The sequence below is a fragment of the Lithobates pipiens genome, unplaced genomic scaffold, assembly GCF_037356315.1.
Source record: "Lithobates pipiens isolate NorthernLeopardFrog02 unplaced genomic scaffold, aLitPip1_a1.2 Scaffold_13, whole genome shotgun sequence".
Taxonomy (NCBI): domain Eukaryota; kingdom Metazoa; phylum Chordata; class Amphibia; order Anura; family Ranidae; genus Lithobates; species Lithobates pipiens.
Window position 1 is genome coordinate 546,708,585 of NW_027507718.1, and position 14,542 is coordinate 546,723,126.

The 14,542-nt window shown below is 43.5% G+C and overlaps 1 protein-coding gene across 1 annotated transcript in view; it reads left to right on the forward strand.

The window, feature by feature from the left end:
* The first annotated feature begins 465 nt into the window (after positions 1-465).
* LOC143975808 (uncharacterized) overlaps positions 466-14,542 on the forward strand; it is a 42,914-nt gene continuing 28,837 nt past the window's right edge. The window contains exon 1 of the mRNA XM_077478359.1: positions 466-648. Within this exon, the coding sequence (XP_077334485.1) occupies positions 597-648 (52 nt within the window). The 5' untranslated portion in view covers positions 466-596. The remainder of the gene's footprint in view (positions 649-14,542) is intronic.

Below are 14,542 nucleotides of genomic sequence, written 5' to 3' on the forward strand. Positions count from 1 at the left end.
CATACAAATGTACCCCCCCACACTTTTTCACTTATTTATTTGTAAAAAATGTTGAAAAACATTTATCATTTCGTGCCACTTTGTGTTGGTCCATCACATCAAATCCCAATAAAATACATTTACGTTTTTTGGTTGTAACATGACAAAATGTGGAACATTTCAAGGGGTATGAATACTTTTTTTCAAAGCGCAGTATATTGTGTTTGTGTGCACTAAAAGTGTACTTTTTCCTGAAAATATGCAGTGACAAGGGACGTGCAAATATAGTTTGGTTTGACATAATAAACCCCAACTGCCACTATTTTATTCTCAGGGGCCTCTGCTATCAGGAAATATATAATGTTTGGGGGTTGTAAATAATTATTGATATTAAAAAAAAAATGCTGATTTTAACAAGTGTACCAAAAAAGAAACAAAAAAGTATGTGGTTAAAAATTGCAATAATCCAATGTCTGTAAAGGTCACTCCTGGAGCCAAGCCTTGAGAAACCCCCTGGGAAATGCCACAACATCACATGAAGATGACAAAACAGGAGCCATCAATGTATAGAGATCCACATATCTTCACACCTCTCAGAAGGAAGGTGAGATTCAACAATGACCCCTCTGGTCTTCTGCACCGTCTTCCTCTGTGTGGCCATCTCCGCAGGTCAGTGTCATATTTATTAATAAAATGATGATTATTATAGCTTAGAAGGCAATAAGGTCAGACCCAAATATAATTATCAGACTATATGTTACTCTTTTTTTATTTTTATCCACCTTTATTTTCTGTATGTGTTTATTTGTTTTCTTATACGTTTATTTCTTTCCTTATATGTTTAGTTTTATCCCCCCCCGTGTGTTTATTTTATTTTTTTCCTTATATGTTTAGTTTTATTTTTCCCCAGTGTGTTTATTTTTTTCCTCTTTATTTTTATTTTTTTTACATATGTGTTTATTTTAATTTTTAGTGTATATGTTTACTTATTTTATATATGCTTATTTTTATTCCTTATGTTTTTATTTTTATTTTTCCATAAAAGTTTATTTATTTACTTTTCCTTTTTTGTGTTTATTTTTATTTTCTCCCATCAGTGATTCTCAAACCAGGGTTCAGTGAAACTCTAGGGTTCCTCCAGCTATTGCTAGGAGTTCCTTGAGCTTTTTCCTGGTTTGACCTCCTATTTAATGGTGCCTGCGTAGTTCCAGGCCCAAATGCCACTTGGTAGAGCCAGCAGCATGGCACCAAAGATCTTTTTAGCTGCCTGTAAAGGTGGCATTCTGACCACCACGGAAGGGGGTTCAAACCTCCTACTGACCATTTGTGTATTGAGCTTCGGTGGGTTAGTTTTAGTTAGGGCTTCCCAAGACCTGCAAATTGTTTTAGGGGTTCCTCTGGGGTAAAAAGGTTGAGAAAGGCTGTCCTATGTGTTTACATTTTTTCCCCCCTTATGTTTAATTTTTATTTTTCCCCTTATTTGTAATTTTTATTCCCCCCTCTTATTTGTAATTTTTATTTCCCCCCTTATTTGTAATTTTTATTTTCCCCTTATGTGTAATTTTTATTTTTCCCATTTTAGTTTTAGTTAGGGTTTCCAGAGACCTGAAAACTATTTTAGGGGTTCCTCTGAGGTAAAAAGGTTGAGAAAGACTGTCCTATGTGTTTAAATTTTTTCCCCCCTTATGTTTCATTTTTATTTTTCCCCTTATTTGTAATTTTTATTTCCCCCCTTATGTGTTATTTTTATTTTTTCCCCTTTTCGTATTAGTTGGGGTTTCCAGAGACCTGAAAATTATTTTAGGGGTTCCTCTGGGGTAAAAGGGTTGAGAAAAGCTGTCCTATGTGTCTAATTTTTATTTTTTCCCCTTTTCGTATTAGTTGGGGTTTCCCGAGACCTGAAAACTATTTTAGGTGTTCCTCTGGGGTAAAAAAGTTGAGAAAGGCTGTCCTATGTGTTTACATCCCCCCCCCCCCCCCCTTATGTTTAATTTTTATTTTCCCCTTATGCTTAATTTTTATTTTTCCCCTTATGTTTAATTTTTATTTTTCCCCTTATGTGTAATTTTTATTTTTTCCCCTTTTCGTATTAGTTAGGGTTTCCAGAGACCTGAAAACTATTTTAGGTGTTCCCCTGGGGTAAAAAGCTTGAGAAAGACTGTCCTATGTGTTTAATTTTTTTTTTCCCCCCTTATGTTTAATTTTTATTTTTTCCCCTTATGTGTAATTTTAATTTTTCCTCTTATGTGTTATTTTTATTTTTCCCCCTTTTAGTTTTAGTTAGGGTTTCCCGAGACCTGAAAACTATTTTAGGTGTTCCTCTGGGGTAAAAAGGTTGAGAAAGGCTGTCCTATGTGTTTCATTTTTTTCCCCCCCCTTATGTGTAATTTTTATTTTTCCCCTTATGTTTAATTTTTATTTTTCCCCTTATATGTTATTTTTATTTTTTCCCCTTTTAGTTTTAGTTAGGGTTTCCCGAGACCTGAAAACTATTTTAGGTGTTCCCCTGGGGTAAAAAGCTTGAAAAAGACTGTCCTATGTGTTTACATTTTTTTTCCCCTTATGTTTAATTTTTATTTTTCCCCTTATGTTTCATTTTTATTTTTCCCCTTATGTGTTATTTTTATTTTTCCCCTTTTAGTTTTAGTTAGGGTTTCCCGAGACCTGAAAACTATTTTAGGGGTTCCCCTGGGGTAAAAAGGTTGCGAAAAGCTGTCCTATGTGTTTAATTTTTATTTTCCCCCCTTAGGTGTAATTTTTATTTTTCCCCTTGTGTGTTATTTTTTATTTTTCGCCTATTAGTTTTAGTTAGGGTTTCCCCCGAGACCTGAAAACTATTTTAGGGGTTCCCCTGGGGTAAAAAAAAAGTTGAGAAAGGCTGCCCTTTGGGGGTTATTTAGGAAAGGCAAATCCACTTTGCACTACAAGTGCACTTGGAAGTGCAGTGGCTGTAGATCTGAGGGGAAGCTCTGAAATGAGGGGAAGCTCTGCTGATTTTATCATCCAATCATGTGCAAGCTAAAATGCTGTCTTTTATTTTCCTTGCACGCCCCCCCCCCCCCCCCCCCCTCAGACCTACAGTGAATGCACTTCCAAGTGCACTTTGCACCTGTAGTTTTACATTTGTAGTGCAAAGTGGATTTGCCTTTCATAAATAACCCCCCCCCCCCCCCCCCGTGCGTTTATGTTCTTGTAATGTTTACTGGAACAGTTCAAAGGGGACGTTGTCACAAAGAGGAGGTAATAGATCTGCTGAGTTTTGGGCAACAGCGCCAACTCAGCAAAGAGATTCCTCCGAATAACACAAACTTATGTGTTATTTTTTATTTTTCCCCCTTATGTATTTATTTATTTATTTGTCCTTATTTCTTTATTTTCAATTTTTTCCCTTATGTGTTTATGTATTTATAATTTTTTTTGTCCTTATTAATTTATTTTCTATTTTTTCCTTAGGTGTTTATTTATTTATTTATTTTATTGTTATATTTTTTTCTATTTCTCTTCTTTTCTTTTTTTTTTTTATACCTCTTGTTTTATTTGATTTCTTTTTTTTTCTTTTTTTCTTTTTTTTTTATTATTTCTTTTTTTTTTTTTCTGTAGGACGTTATTATGCCCAATAAAATCACATGCTAGAGTTGTATTTGGCTTTCAGAAGTTATCACTTAAAAAATAAAAATAAAAAAATAAGTACTCGGTGTAAAAGAGAAGGGCTATTACTAACATCTGCCGCTGATCTTCAACATCCAACACTGCTTAAGCCGGCCATATACACCTATAGATTGTATGCAGATTTTCTATGGTTAGATTCCTCCATCCACACAGTTTAGCGAACATGGAGAAATCTGTTGCACTTTTTCCATCAAACCATAGAAAATCTGCAGATAATCTATAGGTGTATGGCCAGCTTTAGGGTGCTGTTGCAGCACTGAGACCAAGCATCCAAGCATTGGGACCAAGCATCCAAGCACTGGGACCAAGCATGCAAGCATTGGGAACAAGCTTCCAAGCATTGGGAACAAGCATGCAAGCATTGGGACCAAGCATCCAAGCACTGGGACCAAGCATCCAAGCACTGGGACCAAGCATCCAAGCATTGGGACCAAGCTTCCAAGCATTGGGGCCAAGCATCCAAGCATTGGGACCAAGCTTCCAAGCATTGGGACTAAGCATCCAAGCATTGGGACCAAGCATCTAAGCATTGGGACCAAGCTTCCAAGCATTGGGACTAAGCATCCAAGCATTGGGACCATGCATCTAAGCATTGGGACCAAGCTTCCAAGCATTGGGACCACGCATCCAAGCATTGGGACCAAGCTTCCAAGCATTGGGAATAAGCATCCAAGCATTGGGACCAAGAATCCAAGCATTGGGACCAAGCTTCCAAGCATTGGGACCAAGCTTCTAAGCATTGGGAATAAGCATTCAAGCATTGGGACCAAGCTTCCAAGCATTGGAACCAAGCTTCCAAGCATTGGGAATAAGCATCCAAGCATTGGGACCAAGCATCCAAGCATTGGGACCAAGCTTCCAAGCATTGGGACTAAGCATCCAAGCATTGGGACCAAGCTTCCAAGCATTGGGAATAAGCATCCAAGTATTGGGACCAAGCTTCCAAGCATTGGGACCAAGCTTCCAAGCATTGGGAATAAGCATCCAAGCATTGGGACCAAGCATCCAAGCATTGGGACCAAGCTTCCAAGCATTGGGACTAAGCATCCAAGCATTGGGACCAAGCTTCCAAGCATTGGGAATAAGCATCCAAGTATTGGGACCAAGCTTCCAAGCATTGGGACCAAGCTTCCAAGCATTGGGACTAAGCATCCAAGCATTGGGACCAAGCTTCCAAGCATTGGAACTAAGCATCCAAGCATTGGGACCAAGCTTCCAAGCATTGGAACTAAGCATTCAAGCATTGGGACCAAGCATCCAAGCACTGGGACCAAGCATCCAAGCATTGGGACCAAGCATCCAAGCACTGGGACCAAGCATCCAACCATTGGGACCAAGCATCCAAGCACTGGGACCAAGCATCCAAGCATTGGGACCAAGCATCCAAGCACTGGGACCAAGCATGGGGTGTTTTGCATGCTTGGTCCCAGTGCTGTAACAGCACCCTAAGCAGTCCATGCTACTGCTATGGGGCCTGGGATAGGAAGGGGGCCCCCTATTAGAGAGGCCGGTGCAGGAATACTAAGCTGTGAAGTCTCCAGTGTAAAAGGGAGGAAGTCAGACCTCGGGATCATGGCTAGTCACAGACCTGTGCAGTAGGAAGCATGTGATTGGCTGCCTTACTAGTGCAGATTTAGGGTACATATATTTGGAGAATTTTCCATGCACAGTAGAAATTCTCAGCACTTATGCCTCCCCCTCATCCCTGGGTGTGGGAAAGTACTGGGAACTTACGCTAGGCATGGGGAATGCCTGAAAAAAATCCCCATGTGCACCAACCCTTGTTGTCCTCTGAGCTTCTTCTACAGGCGACATTAACCCCATATGTCCAACCTTGTCAATACGAGCAAAGTCTCTCCTGATAGGACAGCGGAGGATTGGAATTCTTTTTATTGTATTAGGGATCTAGAATCATTGTGTGCGAGAGCATTATTATTATTATTATTATTATTATTATTATTATTCAGAATTTATATAGGAGGGCCATGGTCCTAAGAGCTTACAATCTAAAAGGGAAGAAGAAGTGATACAAAAGGTAATAACTGGGAGGGATGAGTGTTGATGAAGAAAATAAAAGTACTAGCGATGTGCGCGAAGGAAAAATGTGTTTCTTTTCGGATTCGTTCGTTAAGTTAATCATTTCGTTTCATCGTATTTGTTATGTTAGAATGATTGATTCATTTTCAAAATTAATTTAGTATATTCAGAATCGGTTAGTATATTCCTTATTTTCCAATCAATTCGGTTTTCGGAAGACGGCTATATTTGTTCTATTTTATTTTATTCTATTATTTTAATTTTGTATTCTATTCTATTATATCCTATTCTATTCTTTTCTTTTCTGTTTTATGTTATTCTTTTCTTTTATTTTATATTCTATTTATTCTATTCTAGTGTTTTATTTTCTATAATATTCTGTTTTATTCTATCCTATAAAGCAGCCTAAGCAGGCATCATCATCTTTTTTCACTTTTATACCTTACTGTATTTATTGCAATTTTCAAATTAATTTGTTAAGTTAATAATTTAGTTTCATCATATTCGTTACGTTAGAATGATTTGTTTTTTAATTCATTTGGTATATTTGGATTCAGTTTAGTATATTTGTTATTTTCTAATCGATTTGAATTTTGGAAGACGGTTATATTTGTTCTATTTTATTTTATTCTATTCTAATCTAGTCTATTTTTTTCCTATTCTATTCTTTTATATTTTACTCAAATCAGTTCAAATATTGAGCTTTATTCTTTTCTTTTCTATTCTATTCTAGTGTTTTATTTTCTATAATATTCTGTTTTATTCTTTCCTATGAAGCAGCCTAAGCAGGCATCATCATCTTATTTCACTTACTTCTATATCTTACTGTATTTATTGCCACTTTCAAAATCATGACTTAAGTTAATAATTTAGTTTCATCATATTCCTTATGTTAGAATGATTTGTTTTTTAATTAATTTGATATATATTTGGATTCAGTTTAGTATATTTGTTTATTTTCTAAACGATTCGAATTTTGGAAGACGGCTATATTTTTTCTATTTTATTTTATTAAATGTTAATCTATTCTATTTTTTCCTATTCTATTCTTTTCTATTTTACTCAAATCAGTTGGAATTTCGGAAGACAACTACATTTGTTCTATTTTATTCTAATCTTTTTTTTCTCATCAGAAATTTAGATTTATTTTAGTTACACAAATAGTATGAATATTCTATTCTAATCTATTTAATTTTTTTCTATTTAATTTTATTCTAGTATTTTAATTTTGTATTCTATTCTATTATGTCCTGTTCTATTTTTTCCTATACTGTTTTATTTTATTCTATTCCATTCTTTTCTTTTCTATTTTATTTATTCTATTCTCTTGTTTTATTTTCTATTATATTCTCTTCCTATAAACAAAAATAGAGCGCCAATTTTGAAAAAAACGCATAATTTTTTACTTTTTGTTATAATAAATATACCCCAAAAATATATAAAAAAACATTTTTTTCCTCAGTTTAGGCTGATACGTATTCTTCTACATATTTTTGGTAAAAAAAATCTCAATGAGCGATTATTGATTGGTTTGCGCAAAAGTTATAGCGTTTAAAAAATAGGGGATAGTTTTACGGCATTTTTATTACAAATTTTTTTTTTTTACTAGTAATGGCGGCGATCAGCAGGATGCCTGTGGCCAATTATAGCTCAGGCTGTGTAGTACACGCCCCACACTATATAAGGCCGCCAGCGCGGCGGCCTTGTGTAGTGTGTTGGCGTCTGAAGCAGTTAGTGGGTGTTCTGTGTACCTTCAACACAGTATACACCGATCGTTATCGGCCGATTTCCTATCTTGCTCTTGTGTAGTGGTTATTGTCTGTGTGCCCTGACCGCAGTATACACCGCTATATTCACCTCACCTATATAGCTAGTAATCTATCTTTTATAATAGAGCTTGCAGTCAGTAGTGTTAGGAGATAGTGCGTGCTGTCTGCGTGCTCTGTACTCAGTACATACCGCTATATCCACCTACATAGCTCTTCTCTATTTGAGCCCACTTGCCATCTGCAGGAGTTATTGGAAGTTGTGTGTGCCTCCAGCACAGCACAGTATACATCTGTATATACCCCTTTATCTCTGGTGTTCTATAAAAAAGGCATCTGCAGGAGTTAGTGGGTGTTGTGTGCCTCCAGCACAATATACACTACCCAACTGCTGTTTTACCCAACTCCCTTCAGGCCATTACCATGTCTGGAAGGCCAGCAAGGAGAGGCAGACAGGCGCGAGCCGATAAAAGAGGGCAAGCAGGCTCTGTGTCTAGAGACAACAGTGCTGGTCGTGGACACGGTGCATTGTCATCAGCACGTGGCCATGGGACATGCTTGTCCTTCTTTTCGGCAGCTGGACATGTTGAGCCGCAACATGCCAACGACTTGGTAGAGTGGATGAGCAAGCCCTCTTCATCCTCCTCATCCTCTCTCACCCAGGCTCAGGGTACTAGCAAAGCAGCTGCCAACGCATCGTCTTCCCTCCTCTCAATGTCATCATCAGTGGCTCCTTCCCTAGATCCACCACGTCCTCCTGAGGAGTCTCCTGAACTCTTTGAGCACAGTGTTGGGTACATGCTCCAGGAGGATGCCCAGTGTTTTGTAGGCTCTGATGATGACACTCAGCTAGAGGAAGGCAGTAGCGTGAGCACAGAGAGAGGAGATGCTCAAGAAGGACAGCAATCTGGCAGTCATGTTCCACAAGCTGCAGCATACTGCCAGGTTTGCTACAGCGATGAAGAGGGAGGGAATGATGAGGGCACTGACTCCACGTGGGTGCCTGGTAGGAGAGAGGAGGAGGAGGAGGAGGCACATGTCCAACGAGGCAGGATGCCCTCCAGGGGCCAGCTTAGGGGCAGCACACCGACTGAATCACACCGCAGAGCTCCGCCTGTGCAGGGCGCTGCCTCTGCGCGTTATTCTAAAAGTTCTTTGGTGTGACCTTTTTTGAGACGAGTGCATCAGATCGCACCGCTGCTATTTGCAACATATGTCTCAAGCGTATCTCACGTGGCCAAAACATCAGCCGCTTGGGCACCACATGCTTGACCAGACATATGTTGACCTGCCATGCAGCTCGTTGGCAAGCGTACCTCAAAGACCCACACCAAAGAACAAAGCGGACCTCTCCTTGCTCCTCATCAGCTGGCATCTCCAACCCCACTAGACCTTCAGTCCTCTCTGAAACCTGCTCTGAGAGGAATGAAGGTGTAGAATTAGGTGTGTCACAGCCAAGTGCTTCCGGGAACTCTGCTAGCAGTACACCCACGTCCGATTATAGCAGGCAAATGTCCATGCCCCAGCTGCTGGACCGGCGGAAGAAGTTCACTCCCAGCCATCCACATGCCCAGCGGTTGAATGCTAGCTTGGCTAAATTGCTAACACTTCAACTGCTGCCTTTTCAGTTGGTAGACTCGGCCCCCTTCCGTGAGTTTGTACAATGTGCGGTTCCTCAGTGGCAGGTCCCCAAACGCCACTTTTTCTCACGGAAGGGGATTCCGGCTCTCTACCGGCATGTGGAAGGCAATGTCCTTGCCTCGCTGGACAGGGCGGTCAGCGGTAAGGTGCATACTACCGCTGGCTCATGGTCCAGCAGGCATGGACAGGGACGTTACCTGTCTTTCACGGCCCATTGGGTCACTCTTCTGGCAGCTGGGAAGGATGCAGGACAAGGTGCAGTAGTGTTGGAGGTTGTTCCGCCACCACGCCTCCAAAATGCTACTATTGGTTGTGACACACCTCTCTCCTCCACCCCCTCCTCTTCTTCTTCCTCCATGGCCTCTTCCAGTGCTCTGTCCTCAGAACCAGCGGTGCTCCGTAGGCGTTCCAGGGGCTACGCAAGTACGCAGGCAAAACGATGCCATGCTGTGCTTGCGCTGGTTTGTTTGGGGGACAGGAGCCACACTGGGGCGGATGTTTTGTCAGCTCTGCAGGGGCAGGCAGAGAGGTGGTTGATGCCACGCCAGCTTAAGCCAGGAATGGTGGTTTGCGACAATGGCACCAACCTCCTCTCCGCCCTCCGACAGGGACAACTGACCCATGTGCCCTGTGTAGCTCACGTCCTTAACCTGGTGGTGCAGCGGTTCTTGGGCAGGTACCCCGGCTTACAGGATGTCCTGAAGCAGGCCAGGAAAGTCTGTGTGCATTTCCACCGATCATTTAATGCCTGTGCTCGGCTGGCTGAGCTCCAAAAGGAGTTGAACCTGCCCAAGAACCGCCTTATATGTGACATGCCCACCAGGTGGAACTCAACGTTGGCCATGCTGCAGTGGCTGCACACGCAGCAGAGGGCCATCAATGAGTACCTGTGTGACCAAGGCACCAGGACAGGGTTAGGGGAGCTCGTTTTTTTCTCACCACGCCAGTGGGGCATGATCAGGGATGCATGCACTGTCCTGTCACCGTTTGAGGAGGCCACAAGGATGGTGAGCAGTGACAGTGCATGCATCAGTGACACTGTACCTCTTGTCCACCTCTTGGAGCATACGCTGCATGGAATAATGGACAGGGCACTTGAGGCAGAACAGAGGCAGGAAGAGGAGGACTTCCTTGCCTCTCAAGGCCCCCTTTATCCAGACAGTGTTCCTGCTGTGCCACCCATCACACAGGAAGAGGATGAGGAGGAGGAAGAGGAGGAGGAGGATGATTGTGTCAGCATGGAGGTGGAGGCTGGCACTCAGCATCAGCAGCAGCAGTCTTGTAGGGATGATTTACAGTCCCAAGAAACACATGGACTTGTACGTGGCTGGGAGGAGGTAGCTGCGGATCATGTTGTCCTTAGTGACCCAGAGGACTCCGGACCGAATGCCTCAGCTAACCTACGCTGCATGGCCTCCCTGATCCTGCAAAGCCTGCGGAAGGATCCTCGTATTCTTCGGATCAAGGAGAGGGACCATTACTGGCTGGCCCCTCTCCTTGATCCACGGTACAAGGGTAAGGTTACCGACCTTATCTTGCCATCGCAGAGGGAGCAGAGGATGAGACATCTCCGGGAGGCCTTGCAGAAAGGTCTGTGCAACGCATTCCCAGAGACTGGGAGGTTACAAACTCCTGGTCCTGGACAACGTGTTGCTGAGGCATCGGTCAGAAGGAGCGGTGGAGAAGGTGGCCGTCTGACTGATGCTTTCAGACAATTTTTTAGTCCGCAGCCCCAAGGTATGATCGGTTCCAGCAACCATCACCAGCGTCTGATTTACATGGTGCAGGAATACCTAGGGGCAAGGTCAGACTTGGACACCTTTCCCACCGAAAATCCTCTGGCTTACTGGGTCTTGAGGATGGATCACTGGCCAGAGCTTGCACAGTATGCAATTGAGCTACTGGCTTGTCCTGCATCCAGCGTTCTTTCGGAACGCACCTTCAGTGCTGCTGGTGGCTTTGTAACCGATCACAGGGTGCGCCTGTCCACCGACTCGGTTGATCGACTGACCTTCATAAAGATGAATCAATCAGTCTTGGATCACCACCAGCTACCAAGCCCCTGAAGCTGATGTAACCGAATATTTTGTTTTTTAAATGTCACATCCCTTCAAGACTGCCTATGCTGATGCTGAGTGACTGTCCTGTTATGTTGACTGACTATCCTCTTCCTCCTCAATGATCCTGCTTATATCTTGGAAGAACATTTTTGGTTCTAGGTGATACCACCAGACCAATTTTTCAGCCCCTGTTTAACAGGGGTATGTAATACAATTTTTGATGCAATGCTTTGCAGCAGGGCTCATTCCTGTATTCCAACTAGAGTATATGGGAGAGGTTGCAGTGTCGTGGCACCAGCACCAGTGCCTAAGGCCCATTTTTTCTGCCCCTGTTTAACAGGGACATGTAATTACAATTTTCGATATAATATTTCACAGGAGGGCCCCTCCCTGTGTCCACCCAGAGTAACTGTGAGGACTTATAGTGTTGTGGCACCAGCACCACAACCACCAAAGGTAATTTTTTTTACCACTGTTCAACAATGGCATGTAATTACAATTCTTGATATAATCGTTCACAGCAGGGCGCTCCAGCGCCCACCAAGAGTCACTTTCAGGGCTTACAATGTTGTGGCAAAACCAACACCTTGTTCCGCCATTTCGGCAGAGCATATAGGGCAGGCCCCTACTTTCAAACATCCAATTTACAAACATCTACTTGCAAACGGAAGGAGACAACAGCAAGTGAGATGAAAAAAGATGGACGACAAAACAAATTATACAGGGCTGATAACCCTTCCCTATGTTTTCCAAAAAGCTTAAAAATAGTTTTTTTGACTGGAGCTACACTTTAAAAATGTACCAGTTGAAAATTACAAACAGATTCAACTTAACACAACAAACCTACACAGTCCCTGTCTTGTTTGCACCGCCTGTATACTGCTGTTCTGAGTATATAGGGCCTGGGGGCCACACGTATTTCCTTTTTTTAATATGGGTACAGGGTTCCCCTTAATATGCGTACAAGACCCAAAGGGGCTGGTAATGGGCAGGGAGGGCTACCCATGCCATTTTTCTCAATGATTTTCAACCATATTGCAGGAACCAGATAATAACATTAAAACCGCAAGCAGTTTTCAATGATGTTATTTCCGTTAAATGTCATTTTGTGCAGGGACTGTTCTAAACACGGGAAATACGTGGCACTTCACAGGCATACTACAGACACCCCCCAGGAACCATATTTAAAGGAATATTTCACTTTTTTTTTCACTTTAATCGTCATTAAAATCAGTGCTCCCGCCAAAACGGCCATTTTTAAAAACATTTTAGGCATTGACCCATGTCCCCTGGGGCAGGAGCCAGGCCCCCAAACCCTTTTTAGGACAGTATCTTGCATATTGGCCGTTAAAATTAGCACTTTTCATTTCGAATGTTCGAGTCCCATAGACTTCAATGGGGTTCTAAAGTTCGTACGAATTTGGGGTCCGTTCGAAAGTTCTGGTGCGAACCGAACCGGGGGGTGTTCGGCTCATCCCTAGTCACCGCTTTATTAGTTTCACTCTCTCCTTGTCTACCTCCTCCTTGCCTTCCAACTACCAAACTATTACCCGCCATCTTAACCCTTCTCTTCTTTTCTCTGCTACAGATTGTCTCTATGACAAAATCTCATCCTTGTCCTGCCCCAACTTGGCTACTTCTGTCTACAACAGTTCATTGTCATCGACCCTGGATACCTTGACCCCCCCCCCCCTCACTACGCACAGAATCAGGCCCCCCGACCGCTAAAACCCTGGCAGACAGACAATACCAGAAGCCTCAAAAAAACGTAGTCGCGCTCTTGAGCGTCTGTGGCGTAAAACTAAGTCACAGCAAGATTTCAGCCAATATAAATCTGCCCTCCAAAAATACCATTCCGGCCTCCACGATGCCAAACAGACCTACGTTATCACTCTCGTTAACACCCTCTCACACAGTCCCCATCAACTCTTTTCTACCTTTACCACTCTACTTTGTCCTCCATTACCCCCACCCGCTAACTTACTCACTGCCCAGGAGATTGCTTATCTCTTCAAAAATAAGATTGAGACGATTCGTCTCGAGATCTCCGTTCTACAGACATCTCCCCCACTTTACACTCCTTGTCCTTACTGCACAATCAATACTTCTCTCTTTTAACCCGGCTACTACAGAGGAAGTCACTAAACTTTTTTCTAATGCCCACTTAACCTCCTGCCCCCCTGGACCCCGTTCCTTCTCAAATACTACGGTAACCATCTGACTCAATCCTAGACTCCTTAACTCATATCTTCAACCTCTCTCTCTCTACTGGCATCTTCCCCAACCCTCTAAAACATGCGTTAGTCACTCCGATACCAAAAAAGGCCTCCGACCCCGCCAATCTTAACAACTTAAGACCCATCTCTTTACTCCCTTTTGCCTCCAAACTCCTTGAACGTTTAGTCTACAACCGACTGGGCCAGTGGCGTAACTAGAACCTTCAGGGCCCCGATGCAAGAAACCCTGAAGGGCCCCCCTGAACCTCAGCCAGGGCCCTTCCCTCTGAGTCCGGCGGTGGAACTCCAGGGCGTGGTCACAGGTATGACCTTTGTGAGCCCTGTAGTTCCACCACTGGTATCAGTAGTTTTTTTTATTATTTCTATTTTTTATTTTTAGGTGCCCCATTGGGGGACTGTCCCTAGCAGGATGGGGTCCCTGTCCCCAGAAGAGATGAGGTCTTTTTCTCCAGGGCAGATGAAGTTACTGCCCCCAGGTGAGAAGGGGTCCTTGTCCCCAAGGGGAGGTGGGGGTCCCTGTCCCCACGTGGGAAGGGGTCCCTGTCCCCAGGGGGAGATGGAGGGAGTATGTAATGGTGTGTGGGGGATGGGGTCCTCTCACTCACCATGACCAAGCTGTAGGCCGCGCACTCATCCATGTTGGCCTGGGCTCCATCCAGTGTGCTGGACGGGCGATCAGCATATCTCCCAGAAAGACCTTTCATCATCTGTGTATGACGGGGGAGGAGGGGGGCTGGCAGACAAGCCTGCAGTGTCCTCCGGGTGGCTCTCATAGGGCTGCACTGCATCTGTGTGCTTAAAGTTTGTTTACCAGGGTGAAGTATGCAGTGCAGTGTGGGCCGGACTGGGGGGGGGGGGGCGTGACTCTGGCTGGGGAGAACAGACATCGGACTGAGTGGCAATGCATGGAGCAGGAGAGGGGTACTCTGAGGAGCCGGCCGAGGACACAGGTCATGCGGGGAATGCACAATTAAAGAGCAGCCAGTGCGGTAGTCGAGCATGGAGCTCTGCTAGTCACCCTCCACCTCCAGCCACCCGTGTCCATGGTGCACTGGTACCCCTAGCTGCCTATGCTGCTGCCGGCCATATGTAGAGGGGGCTGTGTGGGCCCCCTGCATCACAGGGCCCGGTTGCGGTCACGACTGCTGCACCC